This window comes from Nestor notabilis, unplaced genomic scaffold, assembly GCF_000696875.1.
Source record: "Nestor notabilis isolate BGI_N333 unplaced genomic scaffold, ASM69687v1 scaffold6931, whole genome shotgun sequence".
In the NCBI taxonomy this organism is placed as follows: Eukaryota; Metazoa; Chordata; class Aves; order Psittaciformes; family Psittacidae; genus Nestor; species Nestor notabilis.
Window position 1 is genome coordinate 2,956 of NW_009914246.1, and position 19,129 is coordinate 22,084.

General features: G+C 37.6%; 2 protein-coding genes across 2 annotated transcripts in view; one reads left to right on the forward strand and one right to left on the reverse strand.

Annotated features, from left to right (window-relative positions):
• The window catches only part of TRMT2A (tRNA methyltransferase 2 homolog A (S. cerevisiae)), a gene marked incomplete at its 5' end in the record, with an annotated part of 7,998 nt that extends 2,947 nt beyond the window's left edge, over window positions 1-5,051 (forward strand). Inside the window, 8 exon segments of the mRNA XM_010023563.1 lie at window positions 1-22; window positions 268-383; window positions 1,559-1,670; window positions 2,682-2,804; window positions 3,409-3,484; window positions 3,996-4,112; window positions 4,336-4,432; window positions 4,763-5,051. The exon segment at window positions 1-22 is cut by the window's left edge and continues 32 nt beyond it. Of these exon segments, the coding sequence (XP_010021865.1) occupies window positions 1-22; window positions 268-383; window positions 1,559-1,670; window positions 2,682-2,804; window positions 3,409-3,484; window positions 3,996-4,112; window positions 4,336-4,432; window positions 4,763-5,051 (952 nt within the window).
• Window positions 5,052-9,428: 4,377 nt separating this feature from the next.
• DGCR8 (DGCR8 microprocessor complex subunit) overlaps window positions 9,429-19,129 on the reverse strand; it is an 11,988-nt gene continuing 2,287 nt past the window's right edge. Inside the window, 11 exon segments of the mRNA XM_010023562.1 lie at window positions 9,429-9,855; window positions 10,213-10,326; window positions 10,742-10,869; window positions 11,083-11,189; window positions 11,621-11,721; window positions 12,402-12,484; window positions 13,655-13,753; window positions 15,550-15,651; window positions 16,225-16,422; window positions 18,047-18,329; window positions 19,052-19,129. The exon segment at window positions 19,052-19,129 is cut by the window's right edge and continues 12 nt beyond it. Of these exon segments, the coding sequence (XP_010021864.1) occupies window positions 9,772-9,855; window positions 10,213-10,326; window positions 10,742-10,869; window positions 11,083-11,189; window positions 11,621-11,721; window positions 12,402-12,484; window positions 13,655-13,753; window positions 15,550-15,651; window positions 16,225-16,422; window positions 18,047-18,329; window positions 19,052-19,129 (1,377 nt within the window). The 3' untranslated portion in view covers window positions 9,429-9,771.

Consider the following 19,129-nt stretch of genomic DNA (forward strand, 5'->3'; position numbering starts at 1 on the left):
AATTGTTTATTTTAATCCTCAGGTATTTAAGTTGCTTTATAATGTGCAGCCCAGACACATAGCTTTAAAATGACACAAATTTGATTTTTTGAACAGTGCATGTGAAAGAAGTATTACTTGGTGAGTTTATCTTCTGTTACTACTCTTCTGTTTAGATGAATCTGATACATGGAAATGAACAAGTAATTAATATAGAATGCATACATTAAATCAGATCTTTAAGTCACTAAGATGATTATTCTTTCTTCTTTCAAATGAAACCTATAGAAATTAAGTAAAGAAGAGCTGGCTGACCTGAAAATCTCTCTGGCAAAATACTTCACGGAAGGGATGGGAAAAAGCAGTGGTGTTACTTCTCTCTACTTTGTGGAGGAAGGACAAAGGTGAGGGAGTTGACTTTGGGGGATTTTTGGTGTTTGCAACAGAAAAGTAGGTGGCACTTCCACACCATTATGTTGTCTATTTCATAAAAGTAGCAGCAGTGTTACTAATTTGTTGAACAGTCATTTATCTTTTCCACAAGAGACTCCTGAAATTTCCCATTCTTCTCTAGTGCTTACTGGATAAAGGCAGGCAGTTTCAGTGGGTGAATCTGTTACTATAAAAGTCAGTCAGAGAAACTCTCTAAGACTCAATTTAGAGTTTTAGAAAGCAGCATTCTTTATTGCAGCGCTGGGCGCACACGCGAATAGCTTTGCAAAGGTGAGCACACCTGATACTTGCCAACAGCAGCTGTATATTTAGCATACTCATGCATATTCATAGCTTTTCCAGGAACTAATTATAATATTTGAATCCTAATTACGCATGCGCTTTCTTGCTGAGTGGGGGTCTGTGGTGGTCACTGATAGTCTTTCTCACTGTTTACTGAATGACCTCAGTGCTTGCGCACGCTTGCAAGGTCCTAGTGCTGAGTTAGCAGCTGGTGTGTCCTTGCTTCTGTTCTGTTCCAGTCTCGCTCCACTTTGGGCGCCACTCTGCTACCTTGAAGGCTGGCACCCTTGGTCTTATTTATTGTCTCCTTACTTGTTATCACTCCCATGATGTTCCTTCCCTGTCAGCTGAACATTCCTTTCTCTCTACATGTTAGTAAGTTAGAACAGTTTGGCCTATTCTACTATGTTAAAGGCACGCACGCTATTGTTAGTTTAAGATTTAAGGTTACAAATCCACTGCTACTTGCTGGCTGCCAAGCTGTAGAAGTGTTTACTGTAGTCGAGGGATATTTATTATTATCAACAAATAACTTCTGCCTCCTTTCTTCCCTATTTCATGTGATTTTTTTGATCTCACCATCCTCTTCCACAGAGAACAAGGCTCACACTTCATCTAGAGACAGTGTAGGTCCTACTATTGACATCAGTGGAACAACTGTACACTCTCAGAAAAAGATGGCCAAGAAGATCATCTCTAAAAGGATATGATAAATGTTGGCCCACTGTAAATTACTTCTTAGCACCTAATACTGCAGTTTTTAAGATGACTAGAGCTTGGGTAAAACGTTCATCTTCTCTTCCTTTCTTTTCTTCTCTTTCTCTCCATGCCTTCCTCCTGCCAGGAAATCTCCCAATCTCGAAGACTTGCCTTTGGAGCACATGGCTGGTGACAAGTACATATATGAAGAACTTCTTGGCCTAAAATTTAGAATTTCTCCTCATGCATTTTTTCAAGTAAGGACAATATAAGTTGCTAATTTAACTGGACTTGCATTAATGCCTTTAAACTTGCATGACATTATATACCTAGAGATTTAATCTTTTAGATACTTGGTGTGATAAAATACTTCTGAGTATTATGTTTGTCTGTAAAAACAGTGAATGAGTGTAAACATGATGGGAGCATGTTGAAGACAACTTTTTTTTCTTTTTACGAGTTCAGTACCATTTGCCTCCTGTTGAATGGCAGCCTCTATGTACACAGGACATGAGATAGGGAGTTCAGGAGTCTTCGTAGTATTAATTTTTGTTTGGTTTTCCAAAACTTATTTCTACCCTTCCAACACTTCAAAGCCTCAGCAGTTGGCCTGTATCATTGAAATGGAAAGTACTGGAATACGAAGGAAGCATATAAATACTTTGAAGCTAAGCTCTATTTTCTGTTATCTGCCATAGATTACAGATTTCACACACACATACAGAGTGTGCTTTGCTTGCTTTTCAAGACAAAGAATACGCTTGCTCTAGAAGCACTGGTTTAGAAAGCTGATTATATACTATTTCCTTAACCATGATGTGTAACTACAGAATTTACTTCAAAGCAGTATTACAGCAAGGTTAGAATTGATCTTGCTGAGTTTATTGTCATAATTACATTCTCCTGAGTTTCAATCTTTACTACTTCCTATTCAAGGAGAGGAAGTCCAGACTTCACATTATTGCTTAGCATTTTGCTTAATTATTTTGTTTGTGGCCTCCTCTAGTTTCCAAACTTGCTTTTTAGGTACTACAGGACAAGTCATGTTTTTAGTAGAACAGGGATAACAAAACATTACTTCTCAGAGAGAACTGAGCAAGACTGTAACAATGGAATGGTGATGTCTTAGCGTATGCCGGTCTAGATCAGTTAATAAATGGGATTGCAACTTATGTGTCAAGTTGACTTGTTTCTTAGGAAAAAGAAAAAGATATGTGTGCATTTGCTCTTTATGAAGAAGTAGATCTATTTGAAGCATAATTTCACAGGTAAACACACAAGCTGCAGAAGTGTTGTACACTGCCATTAGAGAGTGGGCACAACTGAGCCAAGAGAGCACAGTGCTTGACATTTGCTGTGGTACGGGAACCATTGGGATTTCTTTGGCAAAGGTGAGTGAGCAATTTCTGTTCCTGGCTATAAGCTGCTTCTAAACATCTACATCCGTCAATCATGCTTAACTTGATGTACTTGAAATGCAACTCATTATTCTTTTTAACTAGTTTCTAGTTCAACTGCCTGCAGCTGTTTTACCAAATCATGATGAAAGCTCACCCTTGTGTTGAGCAGCCTAAATGATTTTGAAACCAATAGAATCAAAAGAGGGAATAATTCTGTAGGATAGCCAAAGTTTACTAGAATCTGTCTACTTAACTGGTTTGGACTATCTCAGAAGCTTTGGATATGAATAACCAATATTTCTTACATCGTTTTTAGAGTGGAGCTTGCTAGACCATATAATGGACCCTGCCCCAAAAAAAGCCAGCATAACTGGAGTCTTACCTGCAGGTTGGGATGACACAATTTCAGTTTTAAAAGTCTCCATTTATTTGCACAGGTCTTTCTCAGCCTTTTTTGTGGCTGCAAGGCAGTAATTCTCTGGCCAGGTTCTAGTCACTGCTCATGTACAGTAGTTAATTAACTGCTGATGCTCTGAATAATGGTTCAGTTTACATTTACATACCACAGACAGATCTTTTTCCCTTGATTCTATAGCAAGTAAAGAAAGTGATTGGAATTGAACTCTGCCAAGAAGCTGTACAGGACGCCAAAGTGAATGCCCAGATCAATGGTTAGTTAAGCTAAACCACTTAAGATCTTTGTTTGTTAAGAAGTCTAGTAGTTGTATTGCTAGCTTCTCTTCATCTTATCTAAGCAGCTTGGAATTACATGTTGTTGATAGTAATCTTGTCCATTTTAAACATTTAATCTCTCTTGAAAACAAATACTGTGTTAGTCTGCGAGATCAATTTTCCTGTTGACTAACAGCTAGCTCTTCTTTTTTGCCAAAAAGAAAACAAAGATTTTGGTGCAGAAGTGAGCTGAAGCCACAGTTGCCTTCATAAATAAAACATTAACAGTAGCTATTTTTTGTGGGGTTTTGCTTTAGTCCAGATAATGGAAGATACTCAAGTTACTGTTGTTTAAATGATCTGAAGTACCAGCGATTGTTTAAATTACACTGATGGCAGGGTTGACTAAACACTTTGTAGCTTGTAAGGCATCTCAGCTTCACATTCAGTTTGAGGGTACTGAAGATGCTTTCACAAGTGCTCTGATAACATCTTTTCATTTTTTTATAGAACTGAATAATATTGAATTTCATTGTGGGAAGGCTGAAGATATTGTTCCTTCCCTAATTAACATACTAGCTCCTCAGAATCCCATTACCATTGTGGATCCGCCACGAGCAGGGCTGCGTAAGTTTATTTTCTCTTATGTTTTTAAGTCTGTTCTCAATGGTGATTGGTGGTGAACTTAGAAACCACCAGAGGAATAAAGTGGGAGGCTTCAGGGTTAGCTTGAAGCATCTGGGTATTGCAGCAATTTTGTTGAGGCTGGAGTCTCACCTGGAATTTATCCGAGACTGGTGCACACAGTACTGTTTTTAGGTAGATGTCTCTCTTGGTTTTGATCATCTAGATTCCAAAGTAATTCTTGCCATTAGAAGAGCTGAACACCTGAAGAAGCTTATTTACGTATCCTGCAATCCCAGAGCTGCAATGAATAACTTTGTGGAGTGAGTACTTCTTGCCTTAAGTTAGCCAAGTAAATGTGGTAAGAAAAATACATGCTTCCTGGGGAGGGGGACAGTGTTGGATTTTTATTTTGAAGCCACAATTCACTGAAGCTTTCTGCCTTTAACCAGAAACAGTTACAGCTGCCACACAGCAACCTGGGACGGGTACTGCCCAGGCAGCAAGTAATAATGGAGATATTAGGGGTGGTGAATAACCCCATCATAGAATTGCAGCTTGGGGAAGAAAAACTCTTCTTGGAGGAGTAGCAGTTACAAACGGTATACTGAAATGTTAATACAGTTCTTCTTGCCCTTTGTTCCCCCATCAAGCCTTTGCCGGGCCCCTTCCAACAGGGTGCGAGGAGCCTCCTTCCGCCCCATAAAAGCACTGGCTGTGGATCTCTTCCCTCAGACCAAGCACTGTGAGCTACTGATACTCTTCGAAAGGGCTGACTATGCAAATGGAAGCTCTGCTGAAGCAGCACCTGCTGCTGCTCAGGCCACATTGTCAGGACACAACTTTGAGCCGTCGGATGGCACCAACCCATTGAACACTGATGCAAGCCAGGCAACTTCTGTATGTTTAGATCCTGCACTTGAGGAGAGGGAATCGGCTTAACTCCTGAGAGAGACTTGCCAGAAACTACTTTTGCTTGTTAACAGCTTCAATACCATTGTTTCTGTAACATCCAGGTAATAAATCTGCACAACAGAGTAACTGCAAGGCTTCTGAGTTATTTCATCATACCAATCTCAATTACATTTCATCATGTACTGTTAGGCCAAATCCTGCTTTTCTCCTCCTGCCCTCAGGGAGAAAGTCAAGTGAGTGAAGTAACATCTGGTGGTCTTGCTCCTGAACCACTTGAAACAGCTTCAAATCAAGTATGCCAGGACTATATTCGGGTACAGTTTGAAACCTGGGCTGATTTTTAATGCACCACCCCTTCCAGTGCAAGTGTAATACATCACTGTTTGTTAGTGAATAGCAGCTGTGTATCAACAACTAAAGGACTAAAGAAGTAAAGAGGACCTGCCAACCAAGGGAACACAGTACTGAATTCCCAAAGCAAGTGATCTAGTCACAGGGACTTGTAACTGCCAGTTCTCCTTTCAGCTCTCAACCTGTCACAACAGCACCAGGCCTGTTGAGCAAGCCAGTAAAGATGGCGCAATCTGAGATTTCCATAAATCATGCATTTGCTGAATCATCAAGAGGAAGCAACAAACTCATTCTAGTAAAAATGCTGCAATTTCCACAGTTGAAATTGGTTATATTCCAAGACTGTCATGTCACTGACACTACAATAAAGGCTTTCATAGATCATTTCCTAAGACATACAAGTGAAACTGAGATGACCTCACTCCAGGTATGCCCTCACCAGTGACAATTTACAGCCAGATACCATTTAAGTAAAAATACAAATTCCAATTAAGTTTTAATTTCATTTCAAGTGATGTCTGACCATGTAAACATTAAATTCCTTACCAGAAAAGTGAGCAAATCAGTACTTCCAGAACCAATGAGGCTGTAACTGATTTAATCTCCATTTAAAAATACCTACAGGAATTAGGGAATAAAAGTTCATTTTTCTAAATACGCTTAAGCTATCGTAATAGTGATCACACTGGAGCATTTTATAATATCAAACTTTATTGCTCAAAACTAATTGTCTGAAAAATACACATGTAGTACTCAAAGACCAAACACAGAGGATTATATGATTGTGCAGAAAAAAAAGCAAGCAGAGGCTCAGTGACAATGAGGCTTTATAGTTGTACCAATTCAGCACGGGCATCAAGCAGCTGCACCCAGCACGACTCAGACCGCAACCATCATCACCTACTTGGGCAGTAAGAATGAATTCCAGGTTGGTGGTTATTTCATTTTCTCAGATATGCATCAGAATACTGTAACTGATGATTTTATTTGGTTAACAACAGAATGGCTTCTTGCACTTCACATTTCTTTCCAGGCAAAGCGAGGAGGCTGTCGCTCCCTGAATTTTACTCCCGAACCAAAGTACAGTCTAGAGAGTTAGCAAGATCTTCATGATGCTTTTTAAATACTTGGATGTTACATGTAAGTTTTGTATAAAGCCTAACAGCATCACAGGAAAGTGGAAGTTTACATACAACAGTTAAGTTTATGCATAATAGTCTTTCCAAACTTCTGAGTACCCAACTACTTCATCAGTTTAGTTTAATAAATATGGAAGAAAGAGCTGGATGCCTGGTGTTTAAATAGGTAGCATCTGACTATTAATTGGAAGTCACAGTAAGTTTTCCATCAGTACCATAAAGATTTGAATGCACACTAATCCTTAAGTCAATATACCACACTTTTGTCAAGAAGCACATAATATGCAAAGCACAAACTGTCCAAGTCCCAAAGGATGGAACAGTTCTTAAAAATACACTCCATCCCTATAAAAATACCCATCCTCCTCTGGCTATAGAAGGGATAAATAACAAAGATCAGTGACAAAAGCAGCAGTTGTTTTATGCATTCGTACAGTCAAGATCTAAACCTTTACAGCCGATTACCTAGAAAACACACAAGAGTTACACGACAAGTTCAGGATACATCTTGAATCACACTGTAAGTGTTCATGCAGAAGCTGAAGTTAATGCAATGATCTATCCTCTATCACAGCAGCTCGTGCTTATGTGCAAATGCAAGACTGTTACACTCCAAACAATAGTAAACATTAAAACACAAGAATACTTCACAATGACATAAACAGCAGTTAAGTTGTTTGTTCCAGCAGTTATTGCGCTATTTTCTGGACATCTCTCCAGTTAAAGGCTGCAGCAAGGTCTAATACCATCTTTTGTTTGTTTTTGTTTAGAATGCATAATATACGTTCTAGGCTTTGGTTCACAATGAAATCTCTGGATGTTTTAGTTAAGGGCAATGGTCACCTTGTGAATCTGATAGTGGCAGACTGAGGTAATACAGCAATCCTCTTAAAAATAATGAAAACAAATTTGTGAGGCATCTATGGATATTCTGCAGGTGACCTGCAAATGTATTGACATTCTGGTACCAGAAAAATAAAGAGATCTACAAGGGTGATTTGTCTTTTACAGTGCCGTCCAAGTACAGATTTTTCTGCTGAAAACACATAAGCTGAAGTAAAACCTACCTAAAAGAGTAATACAGTTAGGCATAGGAGATAGAAGCCCTGTCTTTTATGAAAAGAAAACAAAAAACCAAACTAAAACCAGACAAACAGTAATTACTGCTTGTCACTACTGCACCAGTATTATATACCCTTCAGAAGATGGAGATTTATTAAAGCTATACAAAAAAAAGCAGAGGCAGTGGTTTTTTGCTTTTGTCTTTTTAGATAGGCCACTTCTTTAAATAATAGTTTATGTATAGTCTTCCAACTACCCGTATCCTGTCACAGCAGGATTACAACTTGTGAAACTGAAAAGCTAAATATAGTAATATAAAATGGGTGAATTGCTATTTGCAGAGACCTCCAAGCACATCACTCAAACACAGAAATGGGTAAGACTCCAAGATTCCTCCTGTTAGCTTCAAACATTCTATGCGACGTATTATCTAATAGAGCTATAAATTAAAATCTATGTATTTCCAAAATAACGGGTGATATTAAAAGGAGTTCTTACAATACTGATGCCAATATTGTTAAAATCCAGTAGGCACTAAGTTCATACTGCAGCACTCTATGTAACATGGTAAAAACATAAAAACCACCAAAAACCCAAACAACCCCCTCCCCTCCAGGCCCCAGATCACTGTCCAGGTACGTACCAGGAGCTACAGCAATTGTACGCAACTGAGCTCTCCCTCTCCTAAGAAGAGGATGAAATGCAGCAGTACAACCCTCAGCCACCCCTGAAGCCCTACCACCACCTTGGTTTTCACTCTCTTCTTTAGGAACAAAGCAAAGAACCCACAGAAATGGTTCCAAGAGAAGACTTACTGCAACCACCCACTAAAGATCCTTGTAGGAAGAATGAAACCCACAGCCCAGTGCTTTCACTACAGCCTCAACAGTTTCTTCTGTGCTTCACTTAAAGCCTCAGATGACATCGTGAGTACTGCCTGGTTTCCAAGATTGCATTTTATAGTAGTTGCATATTTGTGATTTTACTTATCAGTATAACCTGTCATGGTCTCATTCTACTCATTCTTCTATGTCATATGCCAAATCTACATTCTAATTTTCATTGCTGAAGTTACACTTTTTCTTTAAAAACTAAAAGTGTAATTAAAAAAGTAAAAACAAACATTCTTAAAACCCTCTAAATTGCTGCAGTTACTTCAGGTTTCTTAGGGTTGTGGGGTTTTTTATGCTTTGCTTTTATGGTGCAAATTAAGACTTAGTTGATCAAGTCAGATGGATTCTGACACCAAACAAATGAGAAGTTATTTTATTGCTGGGAGAAGGAAGCGGAAGGTCTTTAAACACATCATTGGCAAAATATTTTCAGACTCTCAACCACCATCAGCTGCGTTTTGGCTCCAAGCTTTGAAAACAGCCTTTCAAATTACAGTTCTTTTCATCAAATAAATAGGGCCATTATTTTCCCCCCTTTCAACTGATCTGTAAACTAAAACACAGCTAAACCCCAGTAATTTTGGATATCCAGCCTGTTGCTTTTAACACTACCAGGTATACTTGTTCTGTTCAAGTAATCAAAAGTCTGCATACTGTGATCTCAAATAACTAAGCCTGGCAGGAGACAAAAAACAAACCAGAAAGAAACAGCGTTACTGGCCTAATCCTATGGCATTAGGAACATTGCTCATCACTTTCATGTATTTGTCACCAAAGTGTCTTATCAGTGCATATTATTATGTGCTGAAATGCAACAAAACTTTTCACAAAAATACTTTTAGGCATGTTCATACAAGAAGGTGTACATATATTTCTTTTATATATACATATATATGAATGTGTGTATATATATAATATCAGCTTCAACCTGTACATAGATATTCTGAATTTCATCCTTAAAAACACATCCACTTCAAACAACATGGATGGCTTTGCAGGAAAAAGTGCTTGATTGATTTCATCCTGTGTGAACATGCCTGTCCTCTGTGCATTTGCCCAAGTAGAGATCTTTATGATCAATCCTTTAAACGTACGTGTATCAGAGGTATTAAAACAAGGAAAAAAAAGGAAAAGAAAATAGGAAAAAGTAATATTGCCCTGATGATGCAAAAAGAACAATGCATAACTGAAGCAGCTTGGATTTTAAAAGTTATCTTGCATTCTGCAGCAAACAATTTTTAAATAATTGTTGAAAATCTAGTTCCTCCATTTGTTATTGCTCCCCACTTGTAAGTTTTCTCATTAGACATCAACAGTACAGAGAGGTTCACTAGCAGGCTGAGCCGACTCCACTATTGTCATCTTGGGTTTCTTTCGGGTTTCCTCCTAAAGGAATGTGAAACAAACCCCACCATAGTCATAGAAAGAATATAATCATAAAAAACTGTTATAGAAGTTTGAATAACTTTAGCCAAACTTGTCTCAATGGTTGTGTGTAATGTTAAATATAAATTTACTGAAGTAGGTAAAATGAAGTTTTAAGACAGTTTAAAAGACAGGATGAAAATACCTCTAAAAGTAGCCCTCCTGCCCACCCTCCCAAAGTTCTGAACTGCTCTATGTGACATACTGTCTAAACCAAGCAGAAATTCTGGTCATTGCCAAGTCTGACCCACGGCATTCTTCAATAAATACAAAATTAAATGTATTTCCTCAAGTACACACAAAAGAGCAAATACTCACTCTTTCTTGTGCCAGTTTTTTCATTTCTTCCTGCAACTTGTTCAGGATGTGCAGATTTGGCTTGTTCTTTTTGGCATACTGCTGAAGCTCTATCACACTTTTATCAGAGGTTTCCTATTCAATGGAACCAAAAGCAACAACAGGTGAGCTTTTCTGATGAAAAAAAACCAATGTGGAGCATAAGTTTAATCTGTGATAGTTGTAATTCCTTAAGTAATAACAGGTATTTATTTCCATGAGTTAGTTAAATACTAAATAGGTTCTATAATTCTGACATGGAAGATGCAAGATTAACACAATTACTATTGTTGATGAAAGCACTTACATTCTGGCAATAGCAAGGTACGAGAATCAATTCAGAAGAACTGAGACCTGCTCAGATGCATACACTGCCTTTACCTTGATAGAGAGCAGCACTTACTATGCCAGAACAGGTACCATTTAAGCTTTATGGTAACTACATTTAAAAACTCTGAAGAGTCCAAAAGCAAACCCACAAACTCAAGGTACCAAACAAAATCATGTTCACCTGTTTAACCATCTTGCTGTTCTCTCTCCCATACATACGCAAGAGAGAGCCCCAATTCTTCACGTGTGGATGCAGTAGCTGTAGGATTTTCTGAGAAGCCAGTTGTTTCCCCACTCTCTTGTTTTTGCCTGTAAAAATCATTATGAAAATGTGTCAATACCAGCACATAATCAGGTGAACACCAGTATTTACTTGTGTTACTCCAAACTGACATACCAGAGAAGAGTAGAATAAGCACGTAGCAAGCCAGATGGCTGAAAAAGCAGCCACGAAATACACAACAGATGAGAGCAGGAAAAAAGGAAGTTATTATCAGAGGTCACACTAAGTGCTGTACTTACACCAGCCTCGCACCGTGTGCTTGCCACAAGTCATGACATATTCACTCTTCTGATTTTTACCAGGAATCACTTCAAACTTTATGGTTGTGTCACCCATTCCGTGGTTTCTTAAGTACAAACAAAATCAGTATCATAAAGTAAGTAAAACTAAAACCAAATGAAGTGGTTGCAGTTATCTTTGACAGTCATTGCAACAGAATTAAGTACATTAGTAATAAACTTTTAGATGTTAATTAATAGAGAGTTCGGGTTTAGATCAGTAACTTGACTTGAATGGAAAGGCAAGTCTGTATAAACAAAACCCAAATATGCTTCTGCCCCACAACTAAATTCTAATCTCAGAAGAGGCATAAACAGCAAATATGAATTAAACATACAGCATTAACAAGCTATGCCCACACCATATCCCTTACAGCCCCAGTAAGGGCAGAAGGCTTGGCCAGCCCACAGGCATCCCACCTGCAACCAAGCAAAAACAATGTGCCCCAACCCAAACACCTGGACACAGCAGCATTTGCTCCTTACTCTTCAGCCTTACCTTTTAAGGCACTCATGGAGAATCTGATATGGAGACAACAGTCCAGCTTTACTGGTGAGTTCATATACCCGTGAGTCCTCAATACTGATATGGTTAAAATACTACGAAGGAATTGAAAAGGGTTATTGCTCTTTTGCATAAATGACCTTAGTACTGTTCTTAACCATTATTTCTCCTTTGCAACACTGAACAAATCCTGTTACTCTCTGCTTAATACTTGAAAAAGTATTTCTAAATCCATAATGAAGCTATTTACCAACAATATTAAAAGTGACACATTTAAAATACATTTGCAGGCAGAAATTTAAATAAAACCAATTTTACATTCTACAAGATGGACATAAAAATGACAGTCTTAGAAATCCTTTATCAACTTTTCTTCCTGTCTTGGTTTAAACAAGGACATGCCCTCAGGACATTTTATTTGTTTTAGTGAATTAGGAAATTCTACTTACCAAAATGCTGTGGTTTATTATAAAAGAAAACATAAAATACAAAATGTTCCAATGGGTGTTCTTTTAAAACCATGGGAAAAATTGCCTGTGTTTTCTTAATGACCATGTCAGTAGTCCAGGGCATACAACACAGTTAAAAAAAAAAAAAAAAAAAAAAAATCTGTGGCATAGTCACTGCCATAGATTTTGCTATAAATGAAGCATTTCACATTTCCATCTGACTGAGAAAACAACGTTATGAATTTTCATTATTATTTCTAATGTTGAAGGTGCAATGATTTAAAAACCAACTCCAGCAATGACAGCCAGCTGCCAGAGGTCAGTACCTCAAGTTCTTCACTGTCTTTGGGCTTCTCCTCAGAGGTCTGTTTAACAAAGTCAGGAATAAGGATTTCCAGTGTAGCTCGAGCTGCAGAAAATCATTGAACATCTTGATTACATTTATTTTAAACCATGATGGTAAAGAACAACAGCAGAATGAAACACTCTTTAAGCCATCCTCACATGTCTCCTAGAAATATCCACTCATGATAGAAAACAACTTTACAGATAAGACTGGCATCTTTTTGTAAGGAGTACATTCATCTGCACTTCGTAAGGGGGAAAAAATAAATCTGCTCTTTCAAGTTGATAATAAAAAGTCTTACAATTAATTAAACCAAGACACTTCTTTTTTGCAAATGCCTATGAAAGGAAAAAAATTTACAATCAAATCTCATTTTAAAAGTGATATAGAACCCTAGGACCTAAAATTAGAGAGGTGCTATCATGCCTTAGTTGTTACAGACAAATCCTAGCACTGTATCACCAGGGCTCTCAGAACCATGGTATTGTACAAAAAATACACCCAGAATTTGCCTAAATTTTCACAGCTAAATACCTTTTTCTCATGCGCAAACAATTCTGGCCTGGCTTTTTGTGATTTAGCTACACTGACATATTTCACAACTGCAGAAAGTACCACAGGTATATTATACATCTTTACATTTTGAGAAGTTGCTTTTTCTTGATCCTAAGAAAGACACTTAAATCTGGAGATCAGTACAAAGTTCTAAAGTGTCAAGACATTCTCACCTTTATTACTTACATATTTATTACAGACTTACACAGTTATAACTCATTAGTGAAGTACCTGGAATTCAGTAATCACATAGTTCGGTGCAGTTGGTTTATTACCAGAAAGAGAACCACAACATCCAAAGCTTGATGATTTAAAGGAGGACAAAGATTTACATTTTGCTTAAATCCATACATCGGGTGTTTATATCACAGGTGACAATATAAATATAAAACACCCAACATGTTCTTACTGCTTTGATCATTAGAGACAGATGGTTTCACAGCCACTCAGCACACAGCAGCAGTTAACATCTCAAGTTTCTTCATTGTTTTCTATCCTAGTACACTGCCGAACCCAGGGTTGTCAGAAAAGTTTCTGCTACACTATTTATCTCTTTTACCAAAAGAGACCTTCTCTGACTATGACTCCTACTCACGACTGCAAATGTGTCATCTGCAAAGCAGAAATGAAAACAGATAAATAATTCAGCAACTGGTATTAAGAAAGAAAAAAACTAACCAGCTTTATTCTTGGCAAGTTTTTTGCTGCTGGCAGTTCCTGCCCCATAAGTAACTCCATCAATAATCACTGAGGCTCCAAAAGGTTCACTTGGGTTCTCTGGAAATGGAGGAGGAAAGAAAAAGAAAGCTTTTCAGAACTCCCAATGTAAAACACTCATCATGAACATGAAATATCACTATCAAGATTAGTTTTCTGTTTTCATTTCAGCTTCAAGAGGGATATAAATCGTTTACTCTTCAGAAAGATAGAAGAATTGCTTACTCCAGTATATGAAAATCTAAGAGTTTTCCATTAACAGAGACTTGCTACCATGTATTCATTTTTCCAAGTGAAGAACTTTTAAATTTTAAGAGATCATTTGTAATCTGCCAGAATTCAAATGTTAATTCCAAAGTGTTCTGCATCAGTGTAAATAAAACAGCGATATATTCTGATACGAAAAATGCAGTTACATTATGTAATGCATAGCAATAGGAATAACATAATTCTGGATAATTACTGAATATTAATAATAGGAATAATAATCTGGAATAGATTCCACACTGAACTGAGATGCCTGACTTGTAATTCCTTGGATCATCACTGCAGGACTTAATCCTTTCAAACTGAAAACAGTATGATATTTAGCTTTGTTGTAAGGTATCCCCCAAAACCCCATCAAAAGTCAAAGTGCAAGGAACCACTTTGTAAAGCAATCTCAGATGCAGCTAGATACAGCAATCTGTCTGGAATTTACAGAGAAAATCCAATGTTCATTTCACTCCGGTTATATATGCCACATATATTTAGATTCTTTATTAAGCATCAAGAGAATTCCCCCCACGGCCCCCAGTACTTATCTAGAATAAAATTCTCCCTCAGTTTTTGTTTTTCTGAGCACTGGCATCACTTACATGGTCTCAGCAGAGCGTAAGTCACAAACTACCAAACCTCTCACACCACTGGCACAGAGTAAAATTAAAGGTACAAACATATATCCACCCAGCATTGCACATAAATTCCACTCTTATCATGGAATAACATAGACTCTTTACGTTACTTTTACTTTACTAATATTAATGGTAACTTATCAGTGACCTTAGAGAGCACTCACATGACAAAGTAGTCTACATAGCCACTTCTGGTTCCCATTCAAATATTTAACACCAATTTATACTACATAATTCTCTTAGGATGATGGGATTTAAACACAAACCTCCATGACACAACCACCATAGTAGTCAATAACTTGAACAGATAAAGGATTTTAAAACTCTACATAATACACGGTAGTTTTTTTAGATAATTAGAAGAAAACTGGAACAGGAAAAAAAACCCAAACCCACAAATGTATCTCAAATTACTGCAGCTTTAGAGAGGGGATGTACCTGCAGAAATCTTATGAATTCTTAAAAGCTTCACAATTGCAGGCCTACACATTTCTCTCCAGAAACTATCTGGGTTTAGTATTTAACTTGTTGGGGTTTTTTTCCTTAGGATTCTGATGATTCATTAAAACAACACGTGCCACAATCAGATTTTCTGGACATCAATGACAAGAAAATTAAGCAAATATTAATTGTGCACAGTCAAAGCTGTAATTGCCTTTATTGCACTGACGGTCCTTTTATATGCTAGTAAGTTACACAAATCCATTTTCACTAAGGCATAAGTTTTCCAAGCAAAACCCCATATTGTTATTTTAAATAAAAGATCACTCTTATCCTTAAAATCCATGCAGAAGATGTTTCCTAGCTAGAGTCTGACTCACAATAGACTTTCAAGACATTCCCCAGGAAAAACGTCCATTCTTTGATCAATGGGTTTCTTGCTTGTTGGTTTAAGATACCCAAGCACGAGTTAATGGACCACAGGCTGTTTTGAAGGGCTTCAAAAGAACTTAACAGACTTACCACATTCAAAGAAATTGTAAACAGGGCGAACCTTTAGGACTCGTTGCATATATTCGTGCAGTATGCAAACTTCAGATTTCCCATTGGGATTAATGACAAATTCTACACAAAAAAAAAGACGGGGGAGAGAAGACAGCTGAGCAGTTCCAGTCTTTAAAAAACAATTTCTACTACAAGTAAATAAATAAGAGCTCCAAGGGGTAAGTGCCACTCCTCACACCACAGGAAGCAACTGCACACACAGTTCTTTAACTGTATCTGTCAGACTGCTTTAAATTACTATTTTTAATTGTAGGATTTAATCTGGATCAATCTGGCATTTATATCCAGTAATGTAATGTGGGACCAGGTAAAACTGGTATAGAACTGAGAAGGCAGTAGCATTGAGTGACTAGACAGAAGGATTTTCAGTAGCAACCAACAGTAAAAAGTAACTGAAGGTAGTAACCAGTTACTAGGATTGTAACCTTAATTACAGATCCTTTCATTTAGGAATTACTCTTTTTAATAGTATGTTTTGACAGTATTCTTCCTTTATTATGTAGTGTGATTTAAGCACACAGAATTCTGGAACAAGGAAGTGGACTACTTACAGGATTTTGTCTTTTCAGTCAAGCTTAGAACAGCAATTAGTCTTTGATATAGACTATCTGAAGTACAGGTGGACAAACTAACCTTTCTTTGTAGGTGCATCTTGCACAGACAAGGTAATGAGTTTCTGGTTGGCAGGCAGAATGGGCCGCTCAGATTCTGCCTGTTTCCGCTTCATCTCACGGTTGAATTGCCGTCTCTCAGCCCAGGTTCTGAACTTTTTTACAGTAACTTGTTCAAAGTCAAAACGCTTTTCAAGATAGCGTCTAAAATCTTCCAGATCTAAGAGACACAAAAAGTTACTCTCTCTACTCCACCACTTAGCAAGCATTAAGTTCACTACTTCCACTGTTTAAACATAATTACTTTTTTTAGACTAGCAGCAAAAGTAACATACTCAAGGTTAAGATGCTATCTTATACTAACAGAACTAATTACAAGTTCTCCTGTTACTGGGTCAAGTGCAAAACATTTGTGCAAACTAGAAAATGGGGAGGGGGAGCATTTTATTCTGTCACTTGAAGATTTTACTAAGCTGTAACTAGCGTAATACCCAACAACCTGTAATGAAACACTAGTAATTGTTCTATTACATCACCTATTCACCTCAGGACCTGAAGCAAGGTATACAGTGAGCAATAGTAGTTATGCTATTAGACTCAGTTTCCTGAAGCCTAAACTGACTACAGCTGCCATGAAACACTATATAATAATGCTCCATGAGTAACCTCTGGCCTCTAAACAGGATTTAACATATTCATCTTCACATACAGAGTACTAAAACACTGTCGTCGTCCCCCCCGAAGTACAGCTGCTTCTCCTCTATAGGATATCTTTGCAGATGTAATCAGCAAAAGTAAAGAGCAGCATCCCAAGATGTAAGCAAACAAAAGCAAGCTGCTGGGATTGTTTCCTTCCACAAGGCACTCCACATGCAAGTCACACTTATACTGGAGCACTCAGTATTTTGTTTTCAGTAACACAGAACTGATCCTATTTAGAGAGAGAGACAGACAGATGAACTTCATGTAGAAAAGAACTGAGTTTTGCTGCTTAACACTGATATTGTATTTATTTTTTTTTTAATCTTTTGTCATGTTTTAGGCTGAGCAAGGACAGACGTAACAAGCGTTATGTCTGAACACTACAAAGATAAGTGGCAGACTACAATCATATCAATACTCTGAGCAGCAGTACTTTACTTGGATGGTACTCTCAGGTATGTAGTAGTTTGTGGTAAGTGGCACATGAGCTTTCTCTCCAGGTTCCTCTGTAAGTTTGGCTGTGATTTCAGCATGACTTCTTTAGGCAGCTTTTTGTGTAAAAGCTATCAGACTTGCATAAATACAGTAATGAAGCATCACACCCCTCTGCATGAGTGCAATTATATTTACATGGCTTACTCTGCTACACTTAAACTAAACTTGCTTATTTGCACAACTGCATCATTTACCTTAAAAGATCATACTGAAAATAGACGTAATTCAGCCAGTATAGAGACTGCATAGAACAGCCTACTTAAAGAAGTCAGACAAACACACTTGATAACACCAATTCATATGTACACATAGATTTAACTGATTCTTAAACTGAGATAAAAGTCTACAGGACCAAACTTCCTAAATTTTCACATTTTTGTGTGTAAACCCTGTGCACATGGACTCTCAAGCCTTCAGCAAAAGCCTCCATTCTTTCTCTTGCTGTTAAAAAAAATCAAACTTTATTTCTAATACTGGACCTATTTTTCCAGATCTCTGCATACAAAAAAAAACTACGCAGAAAGACAACTGACCACTTGATCCCAGGCAAGGTATTATTCAGTTGCCAAATCTGGAATAAAGCATATGCATCCTAAATGCCATTACCCCAGCTCCAGCCAAGAAAAGACTCCACTTTCCATACATACCTACAGATTCATCTTTACATACTTCAACTTTGGCCTTAACTTGTCCTAAGGCTCCTTGTGCTGCATCTCCCCCTGTGGAGTCTTTCTCATCTAAAGGCCCAGAGTCAGCAGCAGTGGAATCTGGTTCTTCTGTTTGGCAGTCCAGTTCTGAAGATTTATCTAGATGCTTTATAGGTGATACTTCCCCATTTGGGGTTATGTCATTGTTTTGTTCCCTTTCCTCATTTTCCTTCATTTTTTTGTAATGAAAGCAGGGAATGCTAGTAAGGGGAGGATCATGTTTCTGCAAATATAAAATACAGGCGGTTTCAGCACCTCAAGGTCACCAAAAGCAAAACTCAAAACCAAAAGATGTTATCAAGATGGAAGCCACTTTTATTTATTTTATGCTCAAGCTTCTCTTCAGTCAGCAATCTTATTCTACTCAAGGTCCGAGTACATCCACTACTATAGTATCTTTGCACTGTGTAACACTGATACCAACCTTCAAAGTATGTTTGCTGTTTCAGATCCAAACTCCATTCTGTTCAATCACTTGGAAATACTACATGCTTTCACAAAATCCATTGAGCTCTCTTGGAGTATAAGCCTATGATATTAAATCCAATTTGTGCAAATTCCTCGGGTTCAATGTCACATGCTTACTTCTGGAATGTGGACCATCAGCCACACAGCTCAGGCTAGTTTATAGCTACAAATAAATGATCTAAATATATTTCTTGGTGGAATAAACCCCACATTTTGCAGCCATAGACTAGAACAACAAAGGCATTGAACAAGACTATTTCATTCATTTTAACTGCCCAAACTCATTGCAAAAACTGAAAAACAAAACACTAAGAAAAATCATACTATATTTTCAGAAAACAGAAGAGTTTGTTTTTCAAATACCTTAATTCTAACACTGGAAAGAAGCCTGCTAAAGTAAGAAAACAGTCATCTGTTTGCAGGAACACACCTCATCTTTAGATCTCAGGAAGTATGTAAGTAATTGACAGCTCTCACCCTTATGCTTCCTGTTCCCAAGAAGTAAGGTCTAGACCAGGTAACAACTCTAGATTCCCTGTGCAGATATACAGGAAT